This window comes from Petromyzon marinus, chromosome 10, assembly GCF_048934315.1.
Source record: "Petromyzon marinus isolate PM22_M1 ecotype Great Lakes invasive population chromosome 10, UKy_Petmar_22M1.pri1.0, whole genome shotgun sequence".
NCBI classification, from domain to species: Eukaryota; Metazoa; Chordata; class Hyperoartia; order Petromyzontiformes; family Petromyzontidae; genus Petromyzon; species Petromyzon marinus.
In genome coordinates, this window is record NC_133676.1 from 12,889,475 (window position 1) to 12,910,402 (window position 20,928).

Sequence of the window (20,928 nt, forward strand, 5' to 3'; positions counted from 1 at the left end):
ATGCCACTGATCCAATAAATGCACACCTGGAGGGAGGGTGGCGTACGGTAATAGAATTATGCCTTGACTGGCAGTGAAATGGATTACGGCCACGCAGAACAAGCTGCATAGAGGAGATTTCATCAAGTAGAGTATTGAGGCAGAATGATGATTTAAATTCCCAAACAGATTTATGCACGGCGTGAGTCATCATTTGGAGAGCTGCTACTTTCGAGAACAGTTCCAAGAAAATACTTCTCTATTCACGCAATAAAATGTGCGAATTGAGCCTTTCTTTTTGTTTGTTTTAAACCAAAAGGGAGCAAACGTACTTGCGATCGGCGTGTACGACTGCGATTGAACACGTTTCCAAGTCAACGCGATTAGAAAGTCAGCGCGCGGATGACAACCGGGCGCACAGCTTAATATTTGCCAGAACGCCTCGCTCGCACGCAACTTTTGATTCTCTTCGCCGTGAGCTGACGGCGACGCGTGGAAGCCGAAGCCGTCCGCACAAACAACGGCAGGTGAGAGCTAGAAAGTTCTGCTTGAACCATTAAGAAAGCCACGCTCTTCACGCGCGGGCAAGGAGATGAACTGTAGTGTAGTTGCGGCAGGCGTAATGTGAGCAGCGAGGGGAGTGGGTTTGGGGGGTGAGAAGGTTGGCGCTTCAACGCGAACACGAGGAGTGTTTTGGTGGCGGTAGGGGACGGACGGACGGATCGGGGGAGTCAACGGGCACCTTCGGAGCACCGGGAAGGCGGCTGGAGCGTGCGGTCTGCCCGGGGCCTGTGACGTCACCGGGAGGGGGGGAGGAGGGGGGGAGTCTGACCGAGATTTGGCGAAGGGCCGCCGCAAATAAACAGGACGCAGGGCGCCGCCCACTACTCCCACCCTCAGTGGGGGGGGGGGGGGCGCCCCTCGAGAGGGGGAGGGAGGGGACGCGCGCGCGCAATCGCTGCGGGGAATCGCGGGGAAAATGAAACAACAGACGGACGGACAAACTCGCGCCGGCCTGGACATGTTAACGCTGCGACCGAATGGATCCCAGATTTTGTGTGCGTGTGTGTTTGGGGAGGCGGGCTGTTCCTGTGAAGGGACAGCGTTGTAGGGAACAGCCACGCCACTTGAGTCGACGTCCATTCGCGTGTGACCTGAGTTTTTACTTGACGTTAAAGAAAAGACCTCAACGCATTCGCAAGCAAAAAACAAAAAAAGGGACAAATATAATCCAGTAATCGGCAACGTTTCAGGCAATGACCCTTCTTCAGAATATCGCGTGCTATGGAGAACAGCCGTTCCCCAAAGCATCGTGCGGACGTTATTTTAGTGCATTGCCGTTGAACCCAAGTTGTTCACCACCTCTATAAAACACGTTTAGGTGAGAAAACGATCGGACGACACACGCAGGACACACGCCGCTATGTAAATATGACAGATAACGATGCTTGGGGTCAATGTGTGTGCATTAACTAGAATGTAATTGTTTGTTCGATAAAAAAAACTAAAAATGCGGGAAGACACCACAATCGTGTGTGTGTGTGCGACATCACAATTGTGCGTTTAGAGTTTGCGTGTTCTCACCGTGGTCGCGTGGCTTTGTCTCTGGGTCGTCTCGTTTTTCCCTCCACGTTTAGAAACGTGCGTTTAGAGTATCTGGCTGCGATGCATTTCCACGTGATAAGCCACTTCGTTGAGATATCATTTGCGGCCAGGTCACTTCTGCAAGAGAGCTACGTAGCTCAGTTGGCCTTACCTGCTAAGATGGTTCAGTTTTACAAGCAAAAGGTCATGCAACAGTCCACTATGGGTGAGCAACAAATGAATCGATTGGCGGTGACCCGGGCTACCGCCAATCGAATCAAATTACCTAATTGACCCTGGTCACATTTGAGATTGAGGGTACACTTTCGATAACACCATACGGACTGAACTCCTTATGCCTATACCGTCGGCCGACTTGAATTCCAGTGCATTGCGGGACAACAATTGCATATGGTTTAGCGGTTAACTGTCTGTTGTCTGTCTCAAAATAAGAGACGCACGCGCGCAGACCCACGCAGGACTTTACATCTGGTGTCAGAAAGCTGGGAGAGCACTGCGCGAGTTCCCGTCGCTACGAATCCACGGCCGAACGCGGCGCTCCTTAATTTGTACGAAGGAGGAAAGAAAAAATCACGAGAAAGTTTAGAGTTTCCGAAAAGTAATTACCGTACATCCTTCCAAAAAAAATTCTGGGTAATTTTATGCCCCATATAGAGGGGGCGGGGGGGAGGTTACATATTCTAACCGAGTGAAGTTCTTACTCCAAATCAAGGAAGTCTGCATTGCATGTAAGCGCCGTGAAATTGTTTCCACATTCCGCTTGCAAAATCTGGAGAATCATTATTCTTAAGAAGCGAAGAGCATTTCCTACACAATGGAACACACACGCACCACCCTTAATCTCTTTGCCCCATTTGTCATTGCAGCAACGGCAAATTATCGCTGCAACATGTTTGTAAATGGGAGATGGCCGTTGTGTCGTTGTGACTCGTACTACTGAACTGTTTTCCCATTGGAACCTTATTAATGATCGATTGACGTTGAACATTTCATTTATTTAACCACGTGCGACCTAAAGATATTTGTTTTTTAGGTGTACATGTTGGCTGAACTTCTTTCCCACCGTACGTAGCCAACCGTGCTCATCGGAGGTGTGGGCTCATCTGTACGATAAAAATACAGATGAACATATTGAGGGATATATTATCTTAAATTATTGGATTATAGCATTGAGAGTGGTATATACTAGGCATGTCCGTTGTGTCGTTAATGCATGTACCTTTACTAGAAATCAATTAAACTCGATGCTTTGGATGCGTGCATAACATTGCACTGTTAAGAATCCATTACGATTCGTGCAAATAACATGCACAATAACTCTATATCGTTTTATGTAGCTGAAGAAAACAACAAAAAACAAGGGGGGGGGGAACTAGAAATAAAAAAATGGGATGGTAGAAATTTTACAAAAGTAATGTATTCTTGAATCTAATCGCAACCCTGAATCATGACAATTCATTAAATCACTTGGGAGTAAATCTCTGCTGAGGGATGTGAAGATGCCAGCAGACAGATAAAAATGATTGGGTATCTGTATAAATTAAATGTATCTGTGCAGAGCTTCGAGTGTTCTCGTCTTGCAAGTATGCGTGAGATTTCGTCGGGTAGTTGGGGAGGTTATTCCCCACCCACCCATTGCAGCCAAACGCTGTCGTACTTTTCAATGCACGACCGTCCTGACAATGGGTCTTGAGACTCATTGTTTATTTCCTGGGTATATAATTGGAATTATTATGACGTTCAAGACTCGTACACACGTCGCACAATTGATGGAGAGATGAGATCGATTCATGTACAGGAATGAGATGGATCATGGCATCACAGGAACACGAGGAACGGCTATGGAGTTGAGAGGCTTTCATCCAGCAGTAGATAGTCCATGGCTAAACATGACAATGACACGTGTCGTACTCGGCGTGAGAAAGGCACTGCTTGTGTATATCCAATTTAAATTTAATTCATGAGCCAGATTCTTTGTGTTATCCACATTAATTTTACGAGCCAGATTCTTTTTACTAAAATAGAGTCCATTTTAACAACAAATGTGAGGCGGAGTGGTGATGCGGTGGTGAGCACACTGCACCCGACAGCCAACCGCCTGAGTGGTGATGGGGTGGTGAGCACACTGCACCCGACAGCCAACCGCCTGAGTGGTGATGCGGTGGTGAGCACACTGCACCCGACAGCCAACCGCCTGAGTGGTGATGGGGTGGTGAGCACACTGCACCCGACAGCCAACCGCCTGAGTGGTGATGGGGTGGTGAGCACACTGCACCCGACAGCCTACCCCCTGAGTTGGATTCTCGGTGACGGCCAACAGCAGTGGCGTTTGGGGTCTGAACCCCCTTACCAACCCCCCACCGTGATGCACGGTGAAGCATCGATAAAACAACCCCCACGACCGACTAGGTGTGTGGGAGCCTTGACGAGTGGATTGAAAATGAATGTATTAAAATAAAATATTATTAAAATCTACAAACAATATATGATTAAAATCTACGAAAAATATATATTCTTCCTTTGGTGAGATATTGCATCGCAGGATCATGAGAGATGGCTTGCAGCTTCAGGAGGCTTTCTTTCACAATCAGAATACTTACTTAAGCTGGAGGAATCCGATTAACTATAAATCTCTTTTCCAAAGATGTCCAGCAGGGGCAGGTTAGAACGTTAAAAACAACAAATACAAAAACACCATCGGAGTGCAAAATATAGGAAAGGTAAGCAAATCACTTTAAAAATATATACAAATTAAACGAAACTATGTTTTTTTTTTATCTTACCAGGTCAAGCCGATTGAGCTGTTAGCTTTTTTTGCAGAAGCGACTTGGCCACAAATGATAGCTGAACAAATTGGCTTGTCATGTGGAAATATATAGCAGCCAAATACTCTAAATAATCATCAGTGGATTGACCAACGCGTATAATTATGATAATTATTATTATTCTTAAAACAATGAGTTCCATTATATAGGAGCTTTTAGCAACACCTTGTAAATATATATATGTCTGTACAGCTGTGCTGTCCTGGTCGTGAACAATGAGGTCCTGTTCTGTGCTGGCCTACGTGTGAGGTCGGAAAGTGTATCTGAATCTGGCAAGGCAAGCATCCTTTCCAAGTGACCTTGCATGGCAATTATTTCAACGTTTACATTATTTATTATTGCTGTGCACATCGTACGTTCAAATAGGAAACTTTTTTTTCCGCGTGTTACATTGCGCCTTATTAAACTTGTGATCCATTTATTCACCGAGGGAATGTTTTACACGTGCATGTGCGTGTGTGTGCGGCGGCGGGGGGAGGAGGGGGGGTTGCCCGGAGGGAAGGCACCCTCGCCTCCTAGGGATAGCTGCTCCCTCTGTACTATCACTGCCTGTGACACAAACACACGCGCGATGCAGCTCAACTTGTCAGACCTCGGAAGCTAAGCAGGCTTTGGCACTGGATAGTGCTGAGGGTGGGTGACCACCGCGCACGAAACAGGTTGTGTGGAGACTGCGGGGGCTACGTGGTTAGGCTGTGCAGGGGAAAAAAATATATATTGTTGTACTGTGCCTCTATGCTCCCATTTATATGCATTGCCCAACCGTGCTGACCAGCGTGGTGACGTAGAGTCAAAAAGCCCCCCACGACCTGCACGGCGTGGGGAAGCCCTCATCCAGCAGCGGATTGATAAAAGTCTGTACTTACACACGCAATTATTATGAATGCATTGTTTTGAAAATTCCCTGGCCGGATCTGCCGCGAGCACCCCTTAATGAAGTTCTGGATATTCTCTTTTTTTGGCTGAATCCATTTGCTTTCCAAACAGGGCCCCCCTGGCAATACACGAAACGTGACACGTATTGAGCCAGGGTCACTGGGTAATGGATGCGTCCACCTCCCAGATGCACGCACCGCTAAGTGGTCCTTCGCAGCTGCAGCGCTAACACACGTGCGCACACACACACACAAATGCACACTCGCACTTGTGTGTTCCAGTACACAAAAGTGCACGCACTGGCATACAATTGCATGCACCTGCACACACAAAAATAGATTCCCCCGTACAACCTGATAGACTGTTGAGGCAAGTGCTGTTAGCGAGCACCTTTTAAGGCTGGCAGCTTTTGTCTCCCCCATTGCTCACGCTTACCACACTAGGTACTCATTAAAGGCTGAGCCAACTTAGGGGAGTTCCAACACCAGCTCAGATATCACCTGCCACTGAGCTTAGCTATCGTTGGGAATTGAACTCGGGTCGCCAGATTCGTAGTGCATAAGTACACATAATCACACACAAAACAACACACTTTCTTTTCAGCCATGTAGAGTTATTGAGCGAGTCACGTTAGCAAGCACCGATTAAGGGCCAGCAGAGCACACATTTGTGTGGTGTGGACAGCACCACAGTCGACTCCCTTTGTGCTGTGAATGGCCAGGAATTAAACCCCAGCCACCTGAATTTCAGTGCAGTGTGCTACCCACTACGCCTCTAGTCGCCACATAGAAACACGTATACAGGATTACATAGGGCATCGCCGATCGTGGGTAGTGACTGAGTGAATTATATACATTCCAACGATTACAGCATTTTGTATAAAAGGGATATAAATCTGAAATTTGGCACCGATATACTCAAAACTATTGGCGGAAAGAGGAAAGCCTATTCTTATTTTTTCATCATTTCAATACTGGCAAAAGATCCCATAGATATTTCATTTATGAAAACAATTCGATCTGGCCTCTGTCCCAAATAAAACTGTCATAAAAGCAGGCGCTTAGTAAAATATTATGACGCTGGGTGCAATCTCTGTCTCGGAAAAGTTGCTCCCTTTTGACATTGTTGATGGGGGATGGGATGAGACGGTGAGTGGTGGAGGGGAGACCCAGCCAACATTATTACCTGCCAGGGGTCCAGAATTCATCACGGAGGGCCTAACTGTACGTAAAAATATACGGGCATATGCACGCACGTGTACCTACGTGCACGCACTTGTGCCTGCATGCACGTACACATGCAGGCACATGTGCGTGCACGTAAATTAAGAGAGAGGAAAAAAGTAATGCCCTCGCGCAGGCAATCAGAGCAGGAACGGTGCTTTAACAGAAGCCCGCTGGGAACACCGCTTACACAATTCTCACGCACAGTAATTTGTGTGTGCATGCACGCGTGCGTGCGTGCGTTTATGTTGGGCGGAGAGGGGGGTGGCTAGCATGTTTTGTTGCATTTTTTCCCTCCGCAAACCATAAGTCATCAGTCACGAACGCCTACCCCATTCTAACGTCTTGCCCTCTTACCTGCGGCAATAACTCAACGCGTTAGACGCTTCTTAAAGCCTCGGGCTAGAGTCTTCTCGCGAGCATCAATCTGTTGCTTGTTGTCGGCAGCAAGAGAGAAATGGTTGGTTGTGCTGTCGCGAAGAAGAACATTCACATGGTCTAAGATGTTCGTGCTTGGTTTCGAAACGTTTGACTTTTTTTGATCAATTCAGCTTCAGACCGGCGGCGCACCTATGGAGTGTGCACTGGGGCTCATGGCCTGGACGGGCCCAGGGTCATGAGGCTACAAATGGGAGAGGGATTATCACGGTTGACTACGTACCGTGCGAAAGAGGCTCATCATATACACGTATACATGAGGCTACATATATACACATATTCAAACATAGAAATCGGATGGGGAGGTCCCCATTTTATTTCTTGCACCAGGGCCCGTGCCGAACACCCCACGTAATTAAAAGAAATGTTCTGTGCATCGCCCGAGCCACCCTTAGGTCAACTCTGCCTAACATAAGTTCAAGCTTCGGCATGGTTCATATCACCAACGTGGAGACAAAGGCATCAGGACGTGGTATTGACCTTGCCGCCTCATCTTTTTTACTCTGGCAGTTTTATAATAGACGCTCGCTAACGGCACTATACCTTATATTCTACAGGCTTAAGAGTGAGATTTTTAGTCTTTGTATAAACTTATGTAATTCGTAATTTATGACAATATAATAAATTACTTTTTGCGGCCAATATAAATCATGCATGCTGCACACGTGTGTATATATTCTGAGACCAATAGCATATGTTACGTTCCCGAGGGGAAGCAGAAACGTAAGTGAGATTAGCAATGTATGCCTTACAAGAATAAGTGCACCAGACACTGCCGAACTGCGCTGCGGCTTATCTTGGCGTCAGTTGGACAAATCTGCTTTATGTGAAGTCTAGAGCACAGTGGGTCCGTGAACCTCAAATACTGAATTTTGTTTAGTACTCCAATCTATCAAAAACCCGAATTCTCATTGAACAAAATGCGCGCCCATTAACACGGGGACATGAACTCAATAACGCTAAGGCGTATGTATTTACACGCTATCTCATGCCACCTTGACTTGTCGGCAGGGCGGAATGCTTTTTCTGCTTCTCCAGGGGCCAGAGCAGGGGCCTGGGCCTTGCTAGATCCGCGGCAAAGCGTGTCTTATAACCTGTGACGGTATTTACGACAGGGTATGAATCATGGCGCGTTTGAGTTGTGCCGTGATGATGTAGGCGGTATATCACAAGACAGTAAATTTGGCGCTCTTGTGATTGTTTCTCTGAATTTGGAGTTGACGAAAAGAAATGTCGGTGGAGCGGTGGCGCAGTCGAGAGGATACTGTGCTATGAAACTCTATTCCTGAGTTTGATTCCTGGCCACGGCTAACATCAGTGGGAAATTAAATCAGAGGTGCCCCACATCCTTCACCAAACCTATGGACCAGTGAGGTCAAGTGTGGTCAAACAATCCCCAAGACTGACATGGCATGGAGGACTTCATCCAGCAGTGGATTGATAAAGGGCTGAAAATTATTCCTACAAAGAAAGCGAAGATATATATTTTTTACCCCGGTGAACGCATGTAAATAATTAATTCTGCGGTGCACGTTATAAACGCATCTTCCTGCGTTTATATCAGTGATTGACAACAGACTACTGGAACAAGTAGATACAAATTTACGGCAGAAAATTCTCAGCAAGGTTCAGTGCCGGCCCAGAGAACTGTTGTGGTTGATTACAGAAAGGTGGGAACTTAGCCGTCAAGTGAAGCTTATAAATTAAACTTTTTTTTGTACTAGGTAAGACCCACTGAGTTGTATAGCTCTTTTTCATAAGTGACCTGGCCAGAAATGATAGCTCAACGAAGTGGCTTATCATATGGACATTTATAGCAGTTAAATACTCTAAACCCATATTTCTAAACACGGAGGGAAAAACTAAGGGAACCAGAGAAAAATCAACGTGACCAAGGTGAGAACATACAAACTTCAAATATACAGGTGTCATTGTCGGCATGGGATCCACGACCTCTTGTATACCAGGGGAGGTAGTTAACACCTCCCCACTTGATGTAAGGACTCAGATCCGCCCTATGTACAGCAGATGTTAGTGCTCTCTCTGAGTTGTCAACTTGTCAACGCCTTAGCGTACTCGCACGAGCGTTTTTACTAAACATGCAAAAAATAACAACGGGGAAGCGGACCCAGCCAAGAAACAAATTAATAGAGTGCGGCTCAATGCTAAGGCAAGGGACATGTAAGCATTATAAGGGCGGCAGCGTGCGTTACACGATGCAGGACAAACACTCATTCATTTGCTCCGGCGTTCCGCGTTTATTTAACTACACTCTAAGTATAAACACCTACCCCGCCGAGTCAGCTGTTGCCGAGGAATGAAAAGCCTCCCTGCTCATTGGATGTGGTGACTTATTTTCTTTGCCCACCGCGGGCCGGGCCCCGGAGTCCCGGGGCTCGGAGCGGGAGCTGCCACGCAAGGCTGCCCACAAAGAAGGCACCTTCGGTGAATGTGATGCGGAGCGATGGGGGGGAGGGGAGGAGGGCGTTCTCGCAAGCGGAGCGCATTGTTGGCGGCCCAGTTATTCGGGGACAGAACCATCTGCAGTTACCGCAGGTGTCCGCTCGCGAAATATCAATCGTGCTCCCAGAAGTTACGGGTTTGGAGATCACCCCACTCGTGCATTTTGAGGTTGGCCACTCACCCCACGGAGGGCAGGGGGAGGGGGGAGGTGGACAAAAAAAGGCCTTCGTCGCAGAGTGATGGCTGCAGCTGATGTATGGATTACAGCGGAGAGACTGCGAGCCTGCAGGGTGGTTGGGTAGGATAGCTTTTAGTGTTGTTTTGCGGATGTTAAAAAATAAACGTTCCCATGAGTATACGTGCACGGCGAGGGCTTTTGCCTGCCGATAAGATCAACCCCCCCGCGCGTCCGCTTTTTTTTTACGACGGAGAGCTGTGGGAGTCGGTGAACGCGACAGCTGCATACCCACGGTAGCGAAACCGGCACTCGCCAGCGCCCTTCCCAGCAAAGGTGGCTTCTGTGAGCAGAGTGGGGCCGCTACCGCAAGGCTTTGTCTCTCTCTCTCTTGTTTTTTTTTGTTACGACTTGCGCAGGGGCATCGAGCTACGGACGGAACTGTCCGAGCAAGAGAGTAGAAAAAAAGTCTCAGCAAGTAGTAATGCCGTTATCTCGCTGTCCAGAACGCACTACGTGTCGCGGGGACTCTCCAAGGCGAATGGAAGAGTTGGACAGCATTCCAATAAATTCAATGCACATTTATTTCAGAGGTCTATTTTTTATATATATAACTGGTATTTATTTATATTTGAAACCTTAGACCGCAGGGCATTTTCCATGACTACAGAGAGTATGGAATGCTTGTAATGCAGCGCGGATTTTTTTTCTTTACAAATATATATAGACGATTAAACAGAGCATCGACATTTTAAATCAAAACCAAACTTGCTTCTTCTTTTTTATTCCTTGTAAAAATTGCCGATTTGTGTTCATCTCACACTCGTGCATTTGAACGTATGTATTTGCAGAAGAAAACGTGCATAGTTTTCAAAATAATTTTCCCTGTGCACTCCGAGGTGTATTGAGTTACTTGGCAGGCTTTGACATTTCAACATCTCTTTGAATATCTCAAAGGCCACAATTTCACAAATTATGTAAATTACATCTGGTTGGGTGGCCTCAGGGTATAGTACATTTATGCTACGAGTTCAAGCCACTCAGATTTGTACGTGGTACGGTTTAAAATTTAATCTCAGTGGAAATGTGCCGTTTGGATCAATATCAAATGAATGTGCTATCCTTTTGGAAGCTATGTTTTCTTTGGAGACTTGTTGACTTTTAACATTGGGGTGGGGGGGGGGGGGGACCGACCCTGCCCTGGTCTCACCGTCCCAACATTTGACTGGAAAAATCGCAAGTAATTCTTCCAATTTCCCAGCATTTTCATTTGCCTCAGCAGTGACGGAGGAAACGGTAATGTGCATTACTGTAAACATTTACCACATTTACCAGAAGTGAAATCTGCCAAGCGGTCGCTTCTTTTGCTCAAACGAAACTTAAACAAGTTGAAGGAATTTTTTTTTTGCTTTTAAAAATGCCAAATAGCGTGTACCCCTCAATAAGCATGGGTGGCCTCAAGCCTCCAAATTTATCTGCATACTGTACTGAATCCATAACCATATTCATACCAGGTTCCATAATTCCTGAGTTCTCTGCCAAAGAGCAGGGTCACTCCCCTCAAGCTCCCTCCATCGAATGCGAACCATTGCCCTCTTCACACATAAAAAAAGACAGCTCTTGAGGCCACGACGAGGCAAGGACACTTGAGGTGGTCGATGTCCTTTTCCCGTCCTCAACAGTATTTTTAGGCGACACCATCACAGTTTAAAGTCATACCTGCAACACACTTTCCCTAACCCATGAGAAATCAATTACAGGGCTATTATTTAGCTCTGCAATCACTGCATGCACCGCACAACTCAAAGGTCAACATTTATTACCGTTAAACCACTGCAATGAGTCTCTTGATCATTGGCAGAGATATGACCAGGCGTAATGATTATCATTGCTGTCATTATCACATAGGCGTGTTTCACATTAGGGGCCCTGTTGGGGAAGGTTTCCCCTCTGCTGCCCACATGGCTCCAGGGGCATCCACAAACACGCGATGCCCAGCAGAGAGGCCACGCCACTTTACAAGCGTTCATTCACAAGCACAGCCTCCCAGTGCCCAGGCATTCCCCATCTATCACCGACAGTGTCCCAAGAGAATCAGCTGAGCTATGGCCACTGACTATAATGGCTGGGGGCGCCATGGTGGCGAGATGTTAACTACCTCGCCTGGTATACAGGAGGTCGTGGGTTCGATCCTGACCTGGCGCCTGTATATTTGGAGTTTGCATGTTCTCCCCATGGTCGTGTGGATTGTTTTCCAGGTTCTCCGATTTTTCCCTCCACATGTAGAAGCATGCATTAAGAGTATTTGGCTCCTATACATTTCCATGTGATAAACCACTTCCTAGAGCTATCATTTGTGACCAGGTAGTTTAAATAGTAGTTAGTTAGTTAACTCAAGAGGCTGGGGATGCGACGATTTGTGTGTATTTAAATGCCAAATGTATGTTCATGGCACCACAACACAAAGGAGACTTGTGTCTTCAAGTTGTACCGCACGTTGCCGGACATGATTTCTGCGTTTCGCTGCACGTGCGTGGAGCTTCTTCAAAACTGAAGCTCCCAGCAAGTACATCATGTCGAGGAACGTGCGGTCCAACCTGGAAATACATAGGAGAGCTACACAGCACAACTTCCAATACCTACGCAGCCTTGAGGAGACGTAATGTTAATATCCCTGTAACTACCATACCATTTAGAGTAAGCTTCTTTAAATCCAGTGGTAATATAATAATAAATATTTGCATTCATAATAGTGTCTGTACATCATGTTTTATTACCCGTCAATACAATGAACTGTTATGTTAGAGGGAAAGTTTCCAAAACGCTACGTCAACCCCATTTGCTACATTTAAACATAAAACTGTTTAATTGTTCTTGCTATATATGATGTCTATTCTTTGGGTCTTTCAGTAAAGCCACGTAGATAAAACAAATAATAAAAATAATAACAATATCACAATTATTTGTACCTATCTACGTGGCTTTACCGAAAGACCCAAAGAATATGAATTCCTGCAGTCACGAAAGCTTTAAGTCAAGATATATGATGTAATAATAAATAAAAACCCTCCGTTTACCATGAACATTGTTTTTTGTTAAGATAACAGGGGTGGAGTGGTGGCGCAGTGGATCGGGTACTTCACAATGAAGTCAGTACCTGAGTCAGGGCCAACATCAGTGAAGAGTGACATCTCAACTTTTCCTGGGCTCCCTCTACACCAATCCGCATTGAAAAGCGCGGTGAAATATGGTCAAACAAACCTCCATGACCGACACGAAGTGCAGAGGCCTTCATCAAAGAGTGTATTGACAAAGGGGAGTATAGCATTATTTATATTTCAAACCTCTAGACCACAACTCTCGCCACATTAAGCAGTAATGTACACGCGCGTTGAATCACATGCGCGCGAATATATCCCTCCTAAACGAAGAGCAGATTGAGTTTGAACTTTTATTCCACTCTCGCCGAACCCCCTGCACAACAGCAAACACAAACAACTCTCACTCGCCGCGAGTTCGAATACAAAGAAACACCCGACCACATTCACCCACAGTTACTCAAGGAGACCCGGGTCTCCTCTGACTCCATAAACTCTCTCAGGGGTCAAAGGTGATCGTGGCCCCACTGGGCCACGAGAGTGTTTTTTACTAAACAGGCCCGGGCTGCTGCTGCTGCTGCTTCTGTTGACTTTCCTAAAAGTCACCCTGCCCCCTCTCCCATCGCTCCTCCCAGTGTCCTTACCAACTCGAACCTAGTCCTCCCTCCTTCCACCGAATATCCCATCCATTCCGTAACTCTCCTTAACCACTATGGGTGGAACAGTGCATCGTTTCATTGGATTCATTTGCGGTGCATATTTTTCATTCTCAAGCTCGTGATACTGTACATGCGTCATAATTATCGCCGTCGTCATAGATGCATCATTTTTTTACCGTGCTTTCGATATCGTTACAACTTTTAGTAACTAATTGTGTACGTACATGTTGCATATAATAAGTTGAAATCACTCCTGCAGTCAGTGGCGGTGCTACCATTCAGCATAAAAAAGACATGTAACTTATTATTAATTTGAATTGTGACCCTGAATTGTGACAAATTCCTTCAATTGCCAGGGGAGTGGTTGATTCAGCGCCCACTAATTACGTTCGAAAACTCGGAGTTGATGCGTCCCTTTGCACCTTCACTTCCCTTGTTGATGGCAATGTCGGGTGCACTTGCTTTTGTTTCTTTGGGCGAGCATATTAGATGCTGTTGTAAAACGGGGACTGTATAACAGCAGACTTGAGAATAAAACTCATCACTCCAACATTCAATTCCAGTTATTCCCCCCCCCCCCATCCAACCCCCCCCCCCCCCCCACCGATTTATGCATCTTTCTGTGAAAGCAGCAAAATAAAATTAACGCAGTCAGTGAATGTGCAACACACCGTTTACTTAAATTCCACAGTGAGCTATAACAAACATAAGGATCGTGTACTTGTAACCCAAAAATATCATTAATTTCTTGAACATTTTTTTGTTGGCTGCCTTCTGCAAACAGTAACGTTAAACAGGGGAACGGACTGAGCCCTGGCACATAGACTGTCACAATCTGAATGTGAAAAAAATCGAATGTGCGCATTTTACTTTTCCGTGCCAGCTGCCTTCCCTCCTCCTTGAGGGCCCAAGCTCTGTTGTGTGGAGGCTCATGGGAGGTGGAAGGTTTGAGGATTCACTTGGTAGTTGTTTTTGTTTTTCAAAGCTGGGTTTCAACTGGGTCTACTATTTTTTACGGATAATTTTTTTCATTTTGTGCATCTGAAACGCACTTGTGGCAATGAAACGTCTCTTATAATGGTTTTATCACACTATAAGGTTTTAAAAAAACAACAACTACGCTCATGCTTACAACATTTAATGCCTCCCCAGGTGGCAACTGCTTAGTGAGGCCTTCATCCAGCAATGGATCCATCACGACTGATGACGACTGTGATGCTTCCAGCACTGAAGCGTTAATGGACACAGCCTCCACAGCTTAATGAGATGTCCAGTACATGGATGAAACAAATATGTGGCTCTGAGTGAAAACTCAGGTGTACCTTCCAAGGAAAAACAAAGTGATGTGTTCTTCTGGAATATCACATCAATCCCTAGCACATGATGGTGGTCTTTCCCCAACTTGAAGAGGATGGCATATGTTAAACGAAATGATTTCCCTCGCTGTATCACACCGACCTCAACTTCACGATATTGCATACACTCACATAGAGTGAGATGGCTAGAATACAGGAAATATGTACGGTGTTATTACTTTAAAACTCGTAGTAGAATACAGGCGATGGGGAGGCTCAGAGGTTAGAGCTGGCACCGCTGAGATTCTGGGTTCGAATCCAGGCAGCTGGCTGCGATTAAAGTGCAGTGAGTTGACGGTCTAAGCTCTCCGTTACAAATGGTGTTATGGGAGAAAAAAGAAACCCGTCATCTTAAGTTTGCTTCTTAATTAAATTTGGCAAAGTTCCAGCGTTGAGAATGAAAAATTTCAGCTTGACCGCCGTGACTTGCCACAAACATGACATTGCTCCGGCGCAGGGCGGTCAATTTAAATGCACCCGAGAATAATTTCCGTGATGTCGACTTCTGCCGGCCAATTCTCTAGCGCGGGGCGTTGCACTGCTATGCAAGAGTACCAAATGAGTGCGTCTTGAAAATGTACGCTCAAACAAGACGCCATCAAATAAAAAAAGAGACCATGCATTTTCTCTATTCTTGCTGCTTTGAGCAACATCCCCATAACACATCCTCTCCTGCCTGTTCTCCCCCCGCCCCCCACGCTCAAACAAAACGCCATCAAATCAAAAAAACAGAGACCATGCATTTTCTCTATTCTTGCTGCTTTGAGCAACAGCTCCATAACGCATCCTCCCTGCCTGTCCGCCCCCCCCCCGCCCCCTAATCTCTACCCCCCACATCCCTCCACGTGTACCCCCGCCCCTCACGCACCCCTACCTCTGCTCTTGCGGGTGGGCGTGAAGTCTGTGCTGGAACTAAAGTCCGACGAGATGCTGGAACTTCCTCGGCCTGCACACGAGAAGACGGGCCCAGAAAAGTCGGGGGTGGTGGTGGTGGTAGGGGGATACGGGGAGCGGGGTGGGGGTTGCGTTACAGCGTTTGTGTATAAACTTTGTTGTTTACATGTTAGCGTCCTCCTGCTACCTGTCACGGCCCTTTCACGGGGACAGCTGACAGACACGGGGCAGGCGGCTGACTGTTCAAGACGTAGGGAGCACGGGCGGTGACGTCCTCTATTCTCCACTTGCCCCAGGACCGTGCGACCTTCATCACTGCGGAGTTGTGACCTCCTCGTTGGGGTTTTTGTTGTTGTTGCAATGGTTGTTCATCAAGGGTGCTCACGTTGACAGATTTCGCGCGGTAATGAGCCGTGTTCGCAGGTGTCAATTTACGCGTGTTACATTTGATGTGAGCCTCGGGCTTGTCACGCTATTTAATCGCGCGCTCGTCAATGCTTTGTTTTAACGGAGCGAATAAACGCGCTTTAAAAAGCCGCCGCGCATGTAGATCTAATTGTTGTCATTTCAGCCCGGAGTCTGTGTCATTTATATGTAACAGTTCATCAGCCAATGAGAGCAACTGAAGAGCAATATGTTTTTTTTTTGCAAAGACATTCTTACTTAACGTGCATCGGTGCACATGGAACTTTATTGCATTTTGATTAATCAAGACAGAAAAAAACATGTTTCATTTAAAATCGGGCAAGAGGCCATTCGAGGGAGACCTGAGCTACAAAAGCAAACATCAAAGCAGGTACACAAATGAAGAAAGAAAACCAGGAAATTCAAAACACAATATATCAATGTTCAACACAATTCAACACAATATATCAACGTCAAATACCGCATCGTATAAACTCTTATATTGGACATCGTTTTAATTTACAGCGGTAGAAAACATAAACAGAGATCAGTAAATATTAACGACATAGTCTCCTTAGGGGCCAGCGGGCAATGATCAAAATCGTTTGCTTTTAACTCATCGTGCCAAGTTCATGAAGAGTCGTGGATGAAGGAGCATTTTCCCCACGCAGTGTGACCTCCATCACTGTGTATTAGACTGCTCGTGTGTAAAGTGACTTAGCCCACAATTGGTAGTACGTACGTGTTTACCTTTCACTTTCATGTTTTAAAAAAATAATTCATCTGTGTGCTTGTTTGTTTAAAAAGCCAAGTTTTTCGTTCATCTCATTAGCGTTTATTGTTGCTGATGCCGCTAAAACTACAATGGGCTGTTAAAGGGTTTTGAGAATAGTCTGAGTATTCATGTACTGTTTGTTGAACTTATTTCAAGCCGTACGTAGCCAACCGTGATAATCGGAAGTGCGGCGGACGGACAACAAAAGTATTTGACACAAAGTTTCAGTGATCTCACATGGCCTATTCTGAATCCCCTTTGACGTTAATAATATAATGGAACAACTCAATTGATACTCTTTTTTTATTTTACCTACGTGACTTTACCGAAAAAAAAACAAAGAGTATGAATCCTTGCAGTTACGAAAGCTTCAAATCTAGAACTCAATTGATGTTATGGAAGCGTATACGTAAAGCGAATTATGAAATATGACCAGGTCTGCATATATTTAACCCTCTGCTCACTAAATATTTAGAAAATCTGTGAGAATGTTAGCCCTTCTATTTGTTTATTGTTGTTGTCCATGTTGACGTCCAGGTCTGCCTTGTCTAAACAGGGCTCGAGGTCGCAATGGGCTCTCGCCTGTTGACAAATAAACCACGTGATTGTAACACTGAACAATCTCCCTGATGCCTCCTTCGGATCGTGCCGCAGCGCTATTCGGCACGAGGTCTGACATCTCACGCCCAGCACGGAGAGCTTTACAGCAAAGACAAAGATCCCCCCGTGTAGCCTTAACAGACTGTTGGGGCAAGTGCTGTTAGCGAGTACCTATGAAGGCCGGCACGGTACACGAGGCGGTGGGTGGCCAACACCACGCCCGGCCGCGTTTGTCTCCCCAGTGGCAACGTTTACACACCGCACCAGGTACTCATTTTAGCCTGAGTCGACCTAGGGGAGGCCCAGGACCGGTTCTGATAATCGTCACTGGTGTTGGCCGTGAGCGGGAATCGAACTCGGGTGGCCGGGTTCGTAGAGCAGCGGGGTTGACCGCTACACTGCCGCTTTACAGCACAACTGTGAAAACATACACAGTTGTGAAAATTATTTGTTTTACAGTACCGCCTGTTTCACTACATACAGTACATTGCGTTTCATTGTGACTTATACGAACTCTGGTTTCCATACAAATTACAAATGCATTTTTTTTCTTCAAAACGTGCAATCGAGTAAGCGTAACAAGTCAGGGATGTATTAAATCACAATTTGCAAAAGCTTGAGTTAAATTCACTATTCGCCCTGTAATTGAGAAGGTGACGGTGGGATTTGTAATCGCTGCAACCGCGTTCCAGTTTTAACAGCCCTCTGAGCTCAGACGAGGCGTCCTCACTGTGAGTCCAGCCCAGTAATTATGGATGAGCATTGCGAATGGGACAGACATAACTGTGGGCCAGATATGTCCTCACCGGTTGGAACATTCGCACCTGTGGCTTCGCGCAATAAATAAACCGCCGATGTAAAAATAAAACTTGCTTATTTAAAGCTGCCTAAAGCCACATTTTGTCAAAACTTTTTTGGGCAGCTAAATGTTTTGACAGCATCGTCTGGGCCGTAACGGTCGTTATAAATAGTGCACGCACGCTAGCACGCCGCAGCAGCAAAAAAAAATCAACCGAGACGCGCAGCGTGAAATCTGACTGCTGGCAAGGAATCTGCGGAATTCTAGTTTGTAATTAAAGGGCGAGGAGACGGCGCGCGTGCGTGCGTGTGATGAACGCTGGCTAAAAAAAAACGAGGCGGCAGGGTCTTTTATTTAAATTAAAGCTGATCGAAAGTTGTGAGCGCAGCGTGCAATCAACGCAACATTTGGGACCCCATTCATTAAATGCCGCTCTAGCTTGTTGTAAGGACAGCTCTTGCGTGTAGTGTAGCACGTAAGCTTTGCCTGAGCACACAGATCATGAACAGCGACGCATAAGGAAGAGGCTGGTGGGGGGGGGGGGGGTATTACATGGGTGAAGCCATAAATGCTTTGTGCCGCGTTTGGCTAAGCCAGGGGCCAGGGTTACTGTGCAAGGGGCATCAGAGCTAACGCAGTTTCCTTCAGGGCGTACATGCTTTGGTAATTCCGGATACACGTACATTGACACACAATCGGCGTACAGTTATTCACTTGTCAAACAGCTCAAAGTGTGGTACACTGCTCTAATCGGCATAGGGCAGTGCTTAATATCCCATTTTGCCAGTTTAGCCAGTCATCGACTTACCAACACCCGAGTAACGAACACACGCATTTACGGACAAGCTTGCATGGAAGTTTTCTTTTTTAATATCGACTTGAAACGCGACTTCTCAATCGCAAATTGAACCGCGACACTATTTTGTAATGAGTCAGCCTCGTGCTGGGAGTGAGTGCATGTGCGTCTGTGCGTCTGCACATTTAAATATACAGTAGATTACTCTGTTGCGATTTACGACCCGTTAGACTTACGAATGGGCCTCAGGAACCAATTATTTTCGTAAATCGAGGACCACCCTACTGAGATATTGCTGGGATTTCCACACGTCTATGGCGGGGGTGAGTTTATTTATGGCACATTCACTGCCGAGTCCCCACAAAGTGGCACTTTTTTATTATCAACCCTGGTAGTGGTGAAGTTCTGAGCTGACAGCATTCCCATATTCGCCTGCAGGCTTTTACCCCTGCACCACCTAACCAGACGGTGCACATCTAAACGATACAATGCATACGAATCTGTGCTTACGTACATGCAGTAGATACGCCCGTCTCTCTGTGAATCTTCTCCTTACACACTTATATTCTATCACTACAAGAACTGTATGGAGTGCTGGTTTCCAGCGGTATTGTCACGAGTGTGTTTGAAGCAACTTATGAATACACTTCGACCATAATGTCGTCCTAATTATTCCTCTGAGCAGTAGAATTATACTACCCATCGTCTTGTACTTTCATTTAAAAAAAACGATTACAACTCTCTGCATAGATACGTTCCCCTCATTTTCAAAGTACCAAGTTTTGGTCAAATTAAGATGCTTTCATAATTCAAGTTGCGTTGCATAAATATTGCAATGCTGCAGTGCTGAAGAATGTTAGGGTAGCCAAGACGAAGCGATGTCACCAAATGTTCAACATGTGTGGGGAAATTAAAGACAAAGGAAGCTTAAATGTCGCAATATAATGAAAACCACGCTCTCCAAGACTCACTTTACTGGGGTGTTGTGAGAGTGGTGGTGGGGGGGGGGCTCACAGTTGGTTGGTTGGTTGTGGCAGGCGAATATGCCTGACCAGGAGTGGGGGGGGGGTGCAGCAGGGAGGCGGGTAATGTGGACTTCAACCGAGCAACAATGACCCTTTGGCTGGAGAGAGGGCTTCGCTGTCCAGGCTATAGCCACCTACCCTGCGGCGTACGCTAACAACTGCCCGAAGAGACACGCAGAGGCTGTGGGGGCGACGGGGGCGGCGGGCTTTGCGATTCATCAGTTTTCAGACAGATATTTTTATAGCAAACACTGCACGCGGTCGGACTTTTCCATAAAAACAAAATCCATGCGAGAGTTGAGAGGTGGGGAGGGGGGGGGCGCGCAGGAGGAGGATCGTAATTGGCGCAGACACCTCTTGAATTTTGCAGAGTTGCAGCGTGTTCAATATATAAGCAAAGACACGCACAGCACCATATACGTGCTTGCACCGATAACAAAAAAAAACCACGTAGGTTTTGCAATGCACAGCCTTTACCGAATCCAAGGGGATGGGAAGGGGAATACAACATGCAAAACTTCAACACCTTCTGCGGGTCTTCTATTGTAAGTGAAGCTGCATTGTGTAACGGAGAAGCAATGTTAAACATAGGGGTTACCGACAAAAAAAGTTTTATTTTTACACGCTAAGAGTGATATGTTTAGAGCGAGGTATTTTTAGGCGCCTCTCGCGTTGTTTAAAACGTTCCCCATAGACCTTGCCTAACGATGTTTGTGTTATTTTAGTGAATTGGTTGAAACCAATGTTGTCCTTATGACCACCGGACGCTAAGGACCATTGCCCAAATGCGAGTAAAATCACACACAGAATCACCTTGATAGTTTCTCCCCCATAGCTGGTGCCTCGCGGTGTAATTGGGCTGTGTGGACCCAACAATTCCCAGCAGGATTTTGATGTTGTTGCCATAAACACCTGGCCATTACCGTCTAATTTGCGGC

The 20,928-nt window shown here is 46.2% G+C and overlaps 1 protein-coding gene across 1 annotated transcript in view; it reads right to left on the reverse strand.

Moving 5' to 3' along the window:
* LOC116940872 (uncharacterized) overlaps positions 1–20,928 on the reverse strand; it is a 78,078-nt gene that overhangs the window by 50,864 nt on the left and 6,286 nt on the right. The window contains exon 2 of the mRNA XM_032951175.2: positions 15,571–15,642. Within this exon, the coding sequence (XP_032807066.2) occupies positions 15,571–15,642 (72 nt within the window). The remainder of the gene's footprint in view (positions 1–15,570; positions 15,643–20,928) is intronic.